This window comes from Chenopodium quinoa, unplaced genomic scaffold (assembly GCF_001683475.1).
Source record: "Chenopodium quinoa cultivar QQ74 unplaced genomic scaffold, ASM168347v1, whole genome shotgun sequence".
NCBI classification, from domain to species: Eukaryota; Viridiplantae; Streptophyta; class Magnoliopsida; order Caryophyllales; family Amaranthaceae; genus Chenopodium; species Chenopodium quinoa.
In genome coordinates this window covers 952,370-968,522 of record NW_018744620.1, presented here as the reverse complement: position 1 = coordinate 968,522, position 16,153 = coordinate 952,370, and the positions used below count along the sequence as shown (strand labels likewise).

Genomic DNA, 16,153 nt, shown 5'->3' with positions numbered 1-16,153 from the left:
AAGTAATTTGTATTTATGTACTAATCTACTAGTCAACTATATCATTTATAAGTTTACACGATTACAAGTGTATTGCTTATAGGTACAGCTAAACTGATATAAATATAACCATATAACAAATCCGTAGTACTTCTAACTCTCTAAGATATGACATCATTATTTATTGAACAATTTTCGATTTTTTATTAATCGCAACGCTTAGAAATTACACACTAACCGATTCACATTTTATAATTTAAAGAACTTAATATTTTAATGTGTGTGTTAAAAAAAATTATAAAAGCTGATATTATGAAGGTGAATATCGTTTTATCGGGATCCGAGAAATGTAATTAGTTTTTTTTTTAAGTCATGTAATTAATTAATTGTATAAAAGTTTGTTTAATGTTATTAAAATAAAATTAAAAATTTTGATTTTTACAAAGTGGAAAATTAATTTCATTTTTTTGGTTGACAATTTCAACAAAATATGGTGGGAAATTTCCCTCCAAAAACCAAAAGGAAAAACACATTTTAGATTTAGAATTTAGATATTTTGATTCTTTAATAATTAAATAAACATGTGGTTCATATATTATGCAAAAGAGAAAAAAAAAAAAGTGAAACGTGAAACTGTGAAAGACTGAAAGGCAATTAGGTTCTTCATTCATCCTCTTCATTCCACAGCATTCATCGTTCTTCTTCTTCATCCTCAAATCGAAGCGTTGAATCCTCACTCACTCTCAAGTTCTCAACTCTCAAGCTCTGAACTCTTAGCCTTCAATAGCTCAAAGGTAAATTTTAGTTAATTGTTTTTGTTTTCGTTTCGTTTTTTTCGATTTTTTTTTCGATCTCTCCATTCTCGTTTTTTTTTTCATTCTCCAGTTCTCCATCTTCAAATCTTCCTCTCCTTCAAGCCGTCACTGCTCAAAGGTAATTTTATGTTAATTTTTTTGTTTTCATTTCGGTTTTATGTTGCTGATTCGTTGTTTGCAGGATTTGCATGTCTTTATTTTTTGATTTTTACTTCTGATTTGTTCATATAATTTCATATAATTTCTGATTTGTTCATATAATTTCTGATTTTTTGATGTTGTTCATGTAATTTTTAATTTTATTGTTCTTGTTGTTCATTTAATTTCTGATTTTTTAATTTTATTGTTCTTGTTGTTCATTTTTTGTTATATCTATTTGTGAGGTGTTCTGGCCTTACCAGCTTTGGCTATGCTCAGTTCTGATCAGGGTTGTGGTTGTAGTACCATGAGCAACAATTGAGTTGATTTGGTTACCTTATTCATGCTCGTGGTTTCTTTTCGTGTTATTAATTGTGCTTGGTTTTTTTCAGGCTGCTGTGTTGTTGCTGGTCTGCCTTTGTGACTGTTTGCTGTTTGTTGAGCATTTAAAATGTATGGCTTTGTCTATAATGCTCTATTAGTCTTCAAATATACTGAATGCTATCCTTTGTTCTATCAGCTGCATTGTTCTCTCATTAGTGTTTCTGTTTATGTGGGTTAATGCTGAATGCTAGCAGGATTTTTTTATTTAAGTTTGGGTTTTGTTTTGTTGCAAAAGTGCAAGTGCATTCAGATAGGAGTTGTCTAATAGTGTTTAGTATATTTTAGGACTGAATTGTAGATGGACTATCTCAGCTTAGAGCATGTAGTACTAGCTAGGGTCTGTCCTGTGCTGCTGATGTTCTAATGTCTGGCCAGATCTGCTAGATGTACAAGGCTAGATTGTAGGATCTGCTGGGTGTTTTCTGCCCTGTTCAGAGCAGAGTCTTTCTGGCCATGGTTTGTGCTGTCCTAGTTGATGTCTCTGCTGCAGGCTGGGTGCTGGGGTTGGTTGCTGCTGGTTTTCTAGGGTATTGCAGCTGTGGTTTTGCTGTCGTCTTGTGTTAGCTGGGCTGTGTTGTCTGTCTGTTGCTGGGCTAGGTTGCTGGTGTGCTTTGCTTGAAGCAAGCAGGTCCGGAGCTGCTGTGTTAATTTGCCTATTTTTTTTATTTGCCCTTAATTTGCCTTTTTTTTCACTTGATTTATACTGTTGTGTTTTTGTTTTTTCAGCAATGGAGCAAGACTTTATTGGTTTTGATGAGGATTCTACTGTAAAGAATCAAGATTCTACTGTTCAGAATCAAGATTCTACTCAACGTACCACTAGTGGTAGTAAGCGTGGACGAACATCAGATGTTTGGAGGTATTACACCTTTTTTGATAAGATGGTTGGTCTTGCTCCGATAAAATATGCTCGATGCAATGTTTGCGGTAATGAATATAAAACTCCAGGTAATGCTGGTACTTCAACTTGTAAAGCTCATACTAAGACATGCATGAATAAAAATCCACACCATCCTGGAAATCATGAAAGTGGTGTTGAGCTCCTGTTTAATCAAACACGTCATTTACAATTGCTTGCTAGAGCTATAATTTTGCATTCCTATCCTTTAAGTATCGTGGAGCATCATGGCCTTAGGGAAGTTTTTACGAATTTGAACCCCAACGTGAATCATGTGTGTAGAAACACTATTTTGAAACATTGTATTGATGAGCATGATAAGTTTAAGTCTTTGTTGTTGCAATCTTTTTCGGGAATTGAAGGTAGAGTTAGCTTCACTTGTGACTTGTGGACAGCATGTACTAATCGAGGTTATCTTACTTTAACGGCACATTATGTTGATAAAAATTGGTGTCTTAGGTCTAAAATTCTGAATTTTAGATATTGTGGTCCTCCTCATACTGGTGTTGAGGTAGAAAAATTTGTGTTAAAACTTATTGGGGAGTGGAACCTTCAGGGTAAAGCTTTTGCAATGACTGTTGATAATGCTCGATCCATGGATGTTATGGTTAACCTTTTGAAGAAAGATTTAATGTTGACTTCTCCTCTTCCTTGTAATGGTATATTTTTTCATATTCGATGTTCAGCTCATGTCTTGAACATTATTGTTCAAAGAGGTTTAAAAGAAGTTGATAGTAGTGTTCAAAAATTGTGTGAGGTTTGTAAATATATTGATTCTTCAGATTCTAGACTCACTCAATTTGAGCATGCTCTTCATGAGGTTAACTGTGTGTTTAATGGAAAGTTACGTCTTGATGTTGTGACTCGTTGGAATGCCACATATACGATGATTCGAAAAGCTTTGGAAGCAAAGGAAGCCTTGAAATTGGTTATTGATAGGTTTATAGGTTATGAATTCAAACTTTCGAATGATGAATGGGATACCCTTACTAAAATATGTAATTTCCTAAAGCCATTTCATGAAATCACTGTGTTATTTTCTGGTTCAGAATATCCTACTGCAAATTTGTATTTTGCTAGTGTTTTAAAAATTGAGCACACAATAAGTAAAGCCCATATAGATCCTAAACTTGCACCCATGGCAAAAGTTATGCTTGAAAAGTTTGAGGGCTATTGGGATGAATATAGTTTGATCCTATCAATTGCTATTGTTCTTGATCCTCGTTATAAGCTTGTTCGAGTGATGAAGATGTTAAAAGTGCTTTATGTTGATGAGGCACGTGTTGAAAAGGCGAAGGTGATTAAAGATGCTCTTTTGGAGTTGTATAACTTTTATTCTTCTTTGTCTTCCGGTTTTACATCAAGTACAAATGCTCCACCCTCCATCCCAGCTGTTATCGAAAATTCAAATAGTCACTTGGATGATGATATATTCAAGGTAATCAATTTCTGATTATTGTGGTTTACAAAATTAATAATTTTATGTTTTAATTTTATTATTTAATAAAAGCATTTTGTTTGAACTTTTCTAGTATGTTGATAATGATGATGATGAGGAGGATGACACATCAAATCGGCCATCGATGGAGATTGATTCTTATTTGTGTACTCCTCGACAACCAATTTATGAAGGGCAAAAGTACGATGTTCTTAAGTATTGGGAATCTCAAAGTAGTGTGTACCCCATATTAGTTGTTATGGCTAGGGATGTTTTGGCCATTCCTATTACATCGGTAGCCTCAGAGTCTTCTTTTAGCATGGGTGGTCGTATTTTAAACAAGTATAGGAGTGCGCTTTTGCCTAAGAATGTTGAGGCGTTGGTGACCACACAAAATTGGTTACGTGGTTATGATTGTGATATTGAAGAAGACGTCCTTGAAATTGGTAAAGAAGTGATAGATGAAAGTTTTGCATCTAATTAAGAAGACATGGATGTTGTATTGTAGTGAACTAGTGATGCTTAATATATATTGTGTTGCTTCATTGCTAAAATGTTTTAATCTCATAGAACAAGTGTTAATAGTTTTAGTCACATTACATATTGATATGTTGTTCCTTTTTTTATCTCGAGTTATTGGTTATTATTTATGTCCCGCTAAATATTCATCTTGACCTGCAACCGACTCACTTCGTAAATGATCTGCATCGACCCACACTGACCCACCCAATAACCACTCCTAGTAGTAAGTAGTTTGTAAACGGTTCGATTTATAAGGATTCGGTTCATAAACAGTTCGGTTTATAAACGGTCCGGTTTATAAACGGTTCGGTTTGTAAACGGTTCGGTTTGTAAACGGTTCGGTTTGTAAACGGTTCGGTTTGTAAACGGTTCGGTTTATAACGGTTCGGTTTATAACGGTTTTTATGCCAGTTTAAACGGTTTCGGGTTAGAAACGGTTCGGTTTATTTTTGGTTCGGTTTCCTTTCCAGTTCGGTTTAGATTTGGTTCGGTTCTAAAACGGTTTAACATTACTCGGATCGGTTCGGTTTCGGGTTTACTAAAATGCGGTTCGGGTCGGTTTTCGGTTTCAAAAAATCGGTTTTTAATCGGTTCGGTTCTCATTCGGATCGGTTTGAATCGGTTCGGTTTCACCGGTTCGGTTCGGTTTTTGACAGTGCTATATTAGGCACTTAGGTGCAACATGCACAAGGTCGATAGGAGCTATGTTCACCGAACGCACCTCCTTGCAACCACGGCCAAAGAGAGTTTATCGTACCCGAATCTACAGTAAGCTCGTGAAAAAAAAAAAAAAAAAAAAGAAAATATCATACAAAACTACGTTAGCGTGATAATTACGCGCCAAAATCAACTAGAAAAGAAGAGTAAAGTCAAATCATTTTCAGTGGGTCCTACAGTCAATGCTTTGCTGGAACCGACCACTTTCAGCTTTTAGTATGGCACAACAGCTTTTATTTTCTCGTTATATTGCTTCTATTTTTAATCTATTTTTTTCCTTGAAAAAATCAAGAAAATACAATATGTTATTAATTTTATTTAATTAATTTTCTTGGGTATGTGTTGTTCAGTTTTTAAATTTAATCAGCAATTCCTTTTTTGAAGAGCACGAGATGTCTGTCATAATGGTGTTGAAATAAGTAGTATCTTACATGTGTGTTCTTGTTTTTTTCCTTCTTTAATTATTCATTTTTTCTGGGTTTTAGGAATTCTCAAAATTCCGCCTTTTTTTTTTTCTTACACTGAGTTACTTCACTTGAAAATCCAAGAAAAAAAAAAAAAAACTGTAAAACTGCAAAAATAAGTTGAAAACCCATAAAAAAATTTCTGGATTTTCTTAGTTTTTAATTGGGAAATAGCATTTTCAGGTTGATTTAGAGTAAAGGGTAATTTTAATTTTTCATATATACCTTACATTTTTCATGCATTTAGATGTTCGTGGTCCTAATTTCCAAATCGAAAGCTGCAATTTTAAGTAAGTTTTCTTTTCTAATTTTATGTTTTAGTAATGGATTTAATGTGATAAGGTTTTGTGACGTGTTAATAATGTAGACGAGATTTGATCCCGGGTCTTAAAATAAGATTTACTGACATGAAGAATTTTGTTATGTAATGCAGGAATTTGTGGCATTAGAGTTGCTGTTATTCCTCTTCTTTGAAGCTAAATTTGTTGGAAATAAGCAATGAGATTAGGTGAGTTTGATATTTGCTCATTCTAAGTTTAAATAATACTCCGTATCATTTGTTTGACAAAAATCCAAGAGGTAAGATTGTTTCAGTGTTTATTGTGACATTTGTCAGTTAAGCATTTTATGGAGCACTGAATTACAGAAAATTAGCAGAAATGAAATTCACATGATTCTTTTTAGGTAACCTTATGAGCATTGTGTTGAATTTTTCTATCAATGTAGTAAGGGTTTAAGGCTTTGTATGTTTTGAGGAGCAGCTTTAAGGTGAGGAAAATTAAGGATATCGCGTTTGCGTCTATTTGATAGAGAGTAGATTTTGTAGAGTTTGATGATATCGGTTTGAGAACCCTGAATTTGAAAATTGGCATGAATTGTGTTGGATTATCTGTGAGTTTGGCCTGCATTTCTGGTATATTAGGGGCAGTAAGGCCAGTAACCGTCTAACCACCTCACGTTCAAGGTTAATATTTAATTATTTAGTATTCACCCTCGATTTGAGGTTAGAGAGCCTTAAATGGTAGTGATGTAGATAAAATTTGATCCAAAATCTTAGGTGTCATCCCCAAAACTTTACTAAGGTGGTCTGGCATCCTCTACTATGAGGAATCATAAAGAATATTCCAATTTTCTGTTACTTTTTCCAATGACTCCATGAGTTGTGATAGAATAACATCATTTTCACCCTTTGGTAGAATGTCATTGTGAATTGCGATTGAAAGTTGAAACTGATACATGTAAATTGTAAAGTATTCTCTCCGGTTTTTTTTTTTTTTTTTTTTTTTTTTTTTTTTTTTTTTTTTTTTTTTTTTTTAGGCTAGAGATGAGATTACGTGGAGTTTTAGGTGGTTTAATAAAATAAGATGTTAGTGGGGTAAATAAGGTTATTATTTTATTGAAAAGTAAAATAGTGTGAGAGGGAGTGGGGACCATTAGATGACTAAGAAATGATAAAGTAAGAAAGAGTGTGGACATTAGTGGTAAGATATATTATTAAATTGTAAGAGATTTCCAAAAATGGAACTCTAGCTTATAAAAAAAACGGACGAAAATAGTAACTCTAGCTTATAAAAAAAAAACCGGAAGGCGTATACCTTTACCCTTTGGCCTCCGTCCCTCAATAACAGGTCGCTTTTAATTTGAGGTTATAATTATCTTTCACTGCTACAAATATCTTACATTTCCATATCAATGTAGTCTCATTTTAGAATTCTTAGGTAAGGGTATATAGACGGTGATGTGGGAATTCAATTTTTTACATACTAAGTAAGAATAGAAAGTACCTTGTCATATTGAGACAGACTAAAATTGAACATAGCCTGTAAATTTGGGACAGGAGATGTGAGAATTGCTTCATCCTAGACTGATGGTTAATGATTCTAAAGCCTTAGGGACTACATTGGTGTGATTGGATATGTATCAAGATTGGATTTTGTTCATATAGATTTTTGAGTTGTTGCGTTTAGAAGAACCAGGTGGTACCAACACGCATAAAGATTGATGATACATTTACCAGTAGTACTATAGTAGTATTACATGGTGAAAGCTGTGATCTACGACGGTCACAATCTAAATTTTATGAATCTAAAGTGATTGTTTTACATAGGCCTATCAATTTGGCCTTAGATGTTACCATATTGGTCGCTGGTTTAATGTACTAGTAACTTCTTTTTGTTGTACCACTCAAATGCTCAAATGACCAAGTAGGTAGAATAAAATAGAGGAAAGTGACAACTTGGTAAAATTACCTCTCAGGCAACTTATAGACAATAAAAAAAGATCTTCAGCGACATATTGGTAAAAAAATTAAGTTTCGGCTACAGTTTAGATAAAATATGGGCGAAAACTGAGGTTTTTATTTGTTAATAATCTTGTGGTTAGTAGCTAACTTTATTTTCTACAAGAAGTTTGTACTAGTTTGTGACTCATGTTGTGAATTAAAATACAAACAGTCAATTGATCATTTTGGCCCCACTCTATCCTTGTTTACTTTTAAATAGTCATAGGACACAATCTAAGCCCCAAATTACCTGTGACGTAGCATTCAACAAGCTGGACTATTATGCCTGAGACCATTATAGCTTTGCTCAATGTGTGCTTATGCCATCTTGTATTTACAATGTTTGCATATATGTTGGACTATAAATATAAGAGAAAGGAAGAGAAGAGCATAAAAGTTACACGACTCTCTGTTTATTCCATTTAAAACTAACTACAATAAAAGCTTTATATAGACTAAACTAACAAAGCTATAAGCTCTATAAAAAGTGAAGCATAATCCCACATTCCCACGTATAGATTATTGTACAAACTAAACCACTAACCGTTCACCTCACATTCTGCAAAATACTTAGCAACCTAACAAACATTGTTCCTAAACTATAGGCAATCTATTCAATGAGCTTCATGTTTGCTTTATGCTCCTTCATATAGTCATTTAATATGATTTTGGTGCTATCTAACTGTCATAATAATTATTTATGCTTTGGCCATTGTATCTCGATTTATGTATGATTTCTATGATTAACATCACTCAGGCATTCAACAGAATGACATCGACTCATCCACTGGGCAAAGTCTTTCTGGCAGTTTCAGAAAATCTACATCTGGTTCGTATTTTATTTTAAATGTTGCTCATGTTGGCTTGCATGCCATATCATATTCATTTATTTATTTTTTAATATTAACATCATTTGTGTGCGTATATATATATATATATATATATATATATATATATATATATATATATATATATATATATATATTTGTTATTATCATGTTATTATCTGAGACAAATGACAGTGATCCTAATCACTTTATGGTTCAAGCTGTAAATTAGCCTCATGAAATATGAAAAAGCAAATTCTATAAGCTTCATGGAAGGCAGAACTCAAATCGAAAAAGTTACTTCCAATTAGGTAGGAAAAGAGAGGAAAGGGAGGAAAGAGGGAGGAAAGCAAGGAATAAAAGAATTGCGCATTGTGTGGTTTAATTAGTAGGAACCGAAAAGCATCTTTATCTTATTGGCTTTTTATAGAGAACATGGAAAATTACTAAGCTATTTTCTTTTTGTCCAAATTTTCCTAATTTAGGATGAAAAGAAAGCAAGTTTTGTGTAAAGGAGCCGTTCCTGCCAGTTCCTTTTCTTTTCTACCAATTCCTGTATAGTAATTTCAAATTGCATTGGAAAGTTCTTGTTTCCGGTTCTTATTACCATACAATACCTCTTTACCAAACAAGATGTTAAATGTTAATTGCAAAGATAACTAAACCAGTAGTGTCAATAATAAAATTATTCCTCTTTGTACATAAACTATATAGTTTCCCCAAAAAAGACTCGTGCTTTAGCATTTACCAGTTGTTGCAAACTTTAAATGGACTTTTATCTGAGGTTTGCAGGGTCTTCCATTTGATATTTATATAGATTTGATAGGATCCTCATTTAGAACATATATAGTTTCCTTCTGGCTGCAGCCAATGCGGCAATGCTATAAAAGATACATAATTTAATTATTCAAGTGGCACCCCTTGGTGCTATTATGATGATGTCTATGAATCAGTTCGCAATTTCTGGCTTATAATTATGCTGAGTTTATTATAAAGTTTGTATGTGGTGAAAACATTCATAAATGGCATATTGCACAATCTTATGGACTTACGGTGGGCATCTTGCAGTATTTGGAGAAAATGACTCTTCACCTGGACATGGTGTGGATGGAAGTTTCAGGAAATCCAACACTGGTCAGTAGCGAAGTTACTTTTATCTTTCAACAATTATATATTTCATTTTTGGTTTCTAAATAGGTGACATGCCTCAGGGTTTCATCATAATGATCTGGACCTGTACTCGGCACAAACTTTCGATGAAGGTTTTAGAAAGCCAAAAACTGGTATTTTTCATGTTCTCTTACACTGCGTCAATGAAGACTTCAAAATTTATTCAGTCCTCTTAAACATAACTACCTAATCTCCAATATGCATTGCTAATGACTTTCAGGGGCCTGTAAGGGTTCTTCTGGCTTGGCATCTCTTAACAAGTTAGCTCCTATCTCCAAAAGAGCCTACAAAGCACTCAAAGACTGCGCAAGAAACTTAGTTGACTCCGAACTTTTTATTCAGAGCCTAGAAGATTGGATTTTGGAAAATTCACTTACAGATTCCAACCATGGTGAACAATATTCATTTGACTCTCCTTTCCAGATTGATGAACTCCGTCAGCTTGACTATGCTTTAGAGGGAACCTTTTTTCAGCAACTTTTTCGAATGCCAACCTCCTTATACTGCTCTAGTGATTTAAAAGAAGAGGAATATTTTGCTCTGGAAGATTTCCTCCACACCATGGCTGATGGATTATGGCGTACCTTTTGGCATAAGAGTTCCCCTTCGCCATTTGTTGTATCTTGTGCTCGTCATCCTCGATCAAGGTTCTATTCTCTAGATAAAGCAATATCAAGGGGGAAAGTTGCAGAGCTTTGTGGTGCAGCTTTAATTGCAAGAGACGGAAATGATGTAAATATCCATTGGGACCAAGTGGTTCAATTATCGTTATTCAAACCTGACATAATGCTGGGAAATAAACTGGGGATCTCATTGAATGCTCTAAGTGAAGCCCTTCTCTATGGTTTTCATATACTTATTTCAAGGAGGCTAAGCAAACATTGTGAGTTTAATGACAATTCAGTTTACATTCTGGTTATGGATTCTAAGTTTGGAGCAGTGGTGAAGCTAACTGGTGATGTTCGTCACCTTGAGCTGAATGTGGATAATCCATATCAGGCAGTGGCGGAATGGATGAAGACTCATTCAGAGGTCAGTGTTTCTAGAGTGGACAGAATATGGAATAAGCTAGGAAATGCCAACTGGGGGGACTTGGGAACTCTGCAGCTTCTCTTGGCAACTTTCTATTCTATTGTCCAATTTAGTGGTTCACCAAGAAAATCAATAGCCTCACTAGCATCAGATCACAGCCTCCGACTTCAGAAAAGAAGAATTGAGTGTCATCTTATGGGGACTGAAACCGGTAAGCATCCCTCTCATGACTATATCGCACAAGGAGAACGAGAAATTGTAGAGCTTGAGCATGAAGTTAATCCAGCTATTATGCATCAAGCATCACACCTGATGCTACAAGAGGGTGATATAATACATGTTGAAGATCAGCAGCAAGGTGAAAAGAGTTTTCAAATCCAAGAGCCACTGTTTGATGAAAAATCCTTTTGCTATAGTGCTATATCACTTGAAAATCCTACGCAGTTGTTGACTTTATACGTAGGTGCTCATCCATCTAGACTTGAACCATCATGGGAAGATATGAGTTTATGGTATCAAGTACAAAGGCAAACCAAAGTTCTAAATGTCTTGAGGCAGGCCGGAATTTCGAGCAAATATCTGCCTGAAATCGTGGCCTCTGGCAAAATGTTGCATCCGGGTAGTTGTAAGAAAAAAAACCCAAATGAGAAATGTGATCATCCATTGTGTGGAACCCCCGTTCTTGTGATTTTTCCCATTGGCGAGCCTGTTTCATCCATTGTTTCTCAAGATGGGCCATTTTCCTGTGAGGAGGTGATCCGTTGCTGCAGAGATTGTTTAGCAGCTTTGAGAAGTGCAAAGATGGCAAATGTTCAGCATGGAGACATTTGCCCGGAGAATGTGGTACGTGTTAGTGATGCTCAGGGCTCAAGCAGTAGCTTCTTTTACGTCCCAGTATCATGGGGACGGGCTGTTTTGGAGGAAAGAGATGGCCCTGCAATGAACTTGTTTTTTTCGTCATCCCATACTCTTCAGCACGGAAAACTTTGCCCCTCATCTGATGTGGAGAGCCTTGTTTATTTACTGTACTTCTTGTGTGGAGGAAATATGCAGCAACAAGATTCAATAGAATCTGCTCTGCAATGGAGGCAGAGGAGCTGGGCTAAGAGACATATTCAGAGACACCTTGGTGAAGTTTCTGCTATTCTGAAGGCGTTTGCTGATTACGTAGACACCCTATGTGGGACTCCATATCCAGTTGACTATGATGGATGGCTAAAAAGATTGGATAAGGCTGTTAATGAGTCAGCTGACAAGGGAAAGCTGGTTGAAGAAATGGCAATTAACATGAGAATTGAAGATATTGCTGGTTCTTCGGGGATATCTGAAGGTGGTTCTTGATCTTCCTGCTGCTGTCATTATACTTTGCATGAGTTTTATGTTTTGTTAATGTATAACAGGCTCGAAAACTGCCATTAGTTTATCTAGAAAATCTTTATTGTGGCCGCGCAATGCGCTAATGTTGTGCAGGATCCTATTGATCTAGTGACCATGTAATAGTTCAGCTTTCTAGCTGAACATAGGTTTCTCTTGGAGATACGACATAGCTTTGTAAATGAGCTAACTAAGCTTAAATACATTAGGGGCATCAAGGGTGCCAATTTGTGCACATTCCATGTGATCGCAACTGTGTTGGAAGCTGCAAAGCTTGTCTTACCTGTTTACAGTATCTCTACTAATTAGACAGGAAGGTGATTAGCATCAGTCTTTGCAACTGTATTAGAAGCTGCAACCCATGTCTGACCTGTTTACAGTATCTCTACTAATTAGATAGGAAGGTGCATTAGCATCAATCTTTGTAATTTACCACCCATTAATAACACACATTTTGAAATTACCACCCAAAATTTTATTTATTTTAAATTATCACCCCTTAAATTTAAAAAATATTTAAATCACCACCTTTTGCCTCATTCCGATCATTTTTCCGGTTGGGGCCCCACATATCGGCTAGTTTGACCCTTCTTTAATTTTTTTCCCCTCGATTTTGTTGCATAAAACAACTCATCCTACTCCTCCAGAATATCGACACCAATTACCCCCAAATTCTCCGAATTTTTGCAAGTTATAATTTGAAGAATTCTCCCACGCAAGTGCTGATATTGAAGTCACAATCAGGTGAGCTCAATTATTTGTGTGAAATTGTCAAACACAATTAGGGTTCTTGGTAATAGAACTGGAGATTTATTATTATTATTTTTTTGAAATTAGGGTTCTTGGCAATAGAATTGGATTATATAATTTTTTTTCTTCCTGAAATTAGGGTTCTTGGCAATAGAATTGGGGGTTTTCTAAAATTAGGGTTCTTGGGAATAAAATTGGGGGGTTTTCTAAAATTAGGGTTCTTGGCAATTATTTGTGTGAAAAAGAAATGGAGATATTATCTCAAGAAGCTGCAACAGAGATTTTTGGGTATAAGAAAAAGAAAGGTCGTTTTTAACGGTTGAAAAAAATATTTAGGAAATTTTCTTTGGTAACACTAAGGTTTTTAATTTTCTCAGTGGTAAATTGCAAAAAATTTAATTATATTTGGTAAACTCCAATTTGTTATATTAAACTAATGGTGACATTAATGATGTTATTTAGTAGATATAAGCCTAACCCTAGTTAACTACACACTTAATGACTAATTTAACCTTACTAAAATGCTTTCCCTCCAACTGTTATATCCCCTATTCTCTCCTAAATCGTTTTCCCCAATTTACCCCTTTATATGAACCCTAATTTACTCCATCTCCAATTCTCTCTGTTCTAATCGCAATTCCAATTCTACACCCATGAAAAATTCGTGCTCTTCGTCTTCGTCTTTGAAGCCTATCACCATGGATGATAGGCTTGTTTGGGTGAAGCATGTTCGATGTCACTGTGTTCCTCCCAGATTGCTCTGTGAAGATTTCAGAGACTACGAAAAACCCACGAAGATTATTCTTTAAGTGTAGGAGTTGCGATTTCTTTGCGTGGTTGAAGGAAAGGGATATAATAAGGCCAAGGGCTGAATTTGGGGTTGAACAAGGTGGTAATCTTGCTGTTACTGGCAGGCTTGATGAATTGGTTAATTTTATCAAAGTAATTGTTACGGTGGCTCTGATTATGTATTTTGTTCTGTTTTTTTTTTTTTTTTTTGTTGCAAAGTAATGTAAGTGTAGCTGGAAGGATTAGGGTATTAAGGTTTGGTTTTGCATTGAAGGTTATTATGGAATCCCAATCAGTTATATGTACCCCTTTATTAATGAATAAAAGCACTTTCTTTGTGTTTTATGAGTTGTCTGCATTCTTTGTTATTGATTTATAATTGAATTAGTAGAATCAAAATATTGATTAAATTAAAATCTGATTAGTAGAATCAAAATATGCATAAAAAACTGGGAGCAAATTAAAATCTGATTGAGACAAAAATAGCAAGGCAAAACAAGCAAACATATGCTTCAAATATCATGTACTGTAAATATCACACAAATTTGTCCAAAAAAACCACCATACATATGAAGCTTATCTATTTACACATGTATTGTAAATATCACACAAACATGCCAAAAAAAAACCAAGCATACTATCATAAAAAACTATTCAGAAAACGAATGTTAATTAAACAGGTTGTGATGCTGATACTCCTCTCTTTGCCTTCTTTGCTCTTGGGGACACCCTTACTAGTTGTGAGGAAGTTGCAACTGTTGTTGGATCTGGTTGGCTTGCTGAAACCCCCCCCCCCCCCTTTTTTTTGTCTTGTAGGTTGCTTCTTGGCCTGAGAATGTGATCCACCACCCAATGCAGCCTTCTCTTTCCCAATCAAGCCACCTTGGCATGTTTGTGAGTTATGGCTAAATTGTTGGCATTTACCACATTTAACAGTCTTGAATCTCTTGCCTTTGGCTTGCTCACCTTCTTTTCTTCTTCTGTTTCTAGCAGGCCTTCCAATCCCTTTTTTCATAGGTGGTTGGCCTATCTCTGCATAATGACTATCAGGGAGGCCACTGTTCCACATCAGGTATAGCCTTGATATTATTGGCATAAGTGAGCTTATACCTCCTGACGTAGTACCACTAACTGATGTACTTTTTTGGGTCATCATTTGAATGAAGTATGGCCCTCGTAGCATGTTAACAGGATAATCTAGACAGTTGTCATGCATTACAAGCACAAGTCATTTCCTTAAGGTTGACAGGATGAACTGACCTGCCATCCAAAACCTCAAACTTTCCTTCTCTAGATTTTAAGCATTTACAACTCCTAGATTCATGGCTTATCACTTGCATCCTTTTCATGATGTTAGGACATATATCATCCCACTATCCCTCACATACTTCCCTTCTTGTAGCCATCCTAACCATAGTCAATCTCCTAACCCCTGCAGTCATAATTAGGGATACATATTAGCATGAAAATCATTTAGAATATAATTCAGCATTAAAGCAAGGCAACCAAACAATTACCTTCAAGCAAAGTCAACACTTGCCTGCACCTATCAACTCCTAAAGTAGCATTGTAGCTTTCCACAAAGTTGGATTTGTTTGTATCACAATTAATAGTTGGGTTAAAATCATGCTTTGACCAAGTTGACTGTGGTCCAACTTTTGACAGCCACACTAATACATTAGGATTGGCTTTTTGAAGAGCTTCCATTGCTTTTCTGAAGGTAAAAGGATTTTATGCCCCAGACGCTTTCCAAAATAGTTGGAACATCAATAAACCAGGAAAATTGACCTTGGAATTCTTCACCAAATTAAATCCTTACTATAGTACCCTTCTTCCCACTTTTGGCCACAAGTAAGTCAAGGCAACATCAATACCCTTAACAATTATATATACATGTATTAGTATTGGAAAATATAGAAAATATGCAAGCAACAACAACTTGCATAAAAATATGTAAAAAAAACCTCACCTTTTGCCTGTTAGACATTATGCACCATTCATCACCCCTCCAGAGTCCTTGAGTGCATTCTTCAAATGCCAAATGGAAAACTTCTAGTTTTCAGTGTCTTCTCCTCCCACTATTGCCCAGACAACTGGAAATATCTCATTATTTCCATCCAAAGCAACTGCTGAGAGTAACACTCCCCCATAATTACCCTTAAGATGAGCCCCATCTGCACCAATCAGGCTTCTACAACCAGCAATCAACCCATCTAATGCAGCTTTGAATGAAATGAAAATGCTGCTAAACATTAAAGGGCTCTTAGGGTTTTCTTTTGTCCAGGCACAAAAAACCTTAGAATATGGGTTTAACTCTCTGATTACATCACAATATATGGGCAGATCCTTGTAAGAAACATCATGGCCACCATGAATTTCAACTAGTGCATGTGTTCTCACCTTGTATAATGTGCTTTGAGACATATGAACTCCATATCTCTTCCATAAAAGATCATTCAGAGACTTGGCAGGGATGTCATTATTGGCTCTGATATCATCTATTAAGACTCTCTTAGCCCATTTAACATCCATCATGTTGATCCTTGAGTCAAGGCCTTGACATGTATGCGTGCTC

The 16,153-nt window shown here is 35.4% G+C and overlaps 1 protein-coding gene across 2 annotated transcripts; it reads left to right on the top strand.

Moving 5' to 3' along the window:
• The first annotated feature begins 5,445 nt into the window (after positions 1-5,445).
• Positions 5,446-12,276, top strand: LOC110700145. Of its 2 annotated transcripts, XM_021877641.1 has the most exons (6): positions 5,446-5,645; positions 5,789-5,863; positions 8,394-8,465; positions 9,532-9,597; positions 9,675-9,746; positions 9,854-12,276. In XM_021877641.1, the coding sequence occupies exons 2-6, from the start codon at positions 5,854-5,856 to the stop codon at positions 12,004-12,006; spliced, it is 2,373 nt and encodes a 790-aa protein (XP_021733333.1). In that variant the 5' UTR covers positions 5,446-5,645; positions 5,789-5,853; the 3' UTR covers positions 12,007-12,276. The 2 variants fall into 2 exon arrangements, with proteins under 2 accessions (XP_021733333.1, XP_021733334.1); XM_021877642.1 differs by having other exon boundaries at positions 5,446-5,863.
• The last annotated feature ends 3,877 nt before the right edge of the window (positions 12,277-16,153 follow it).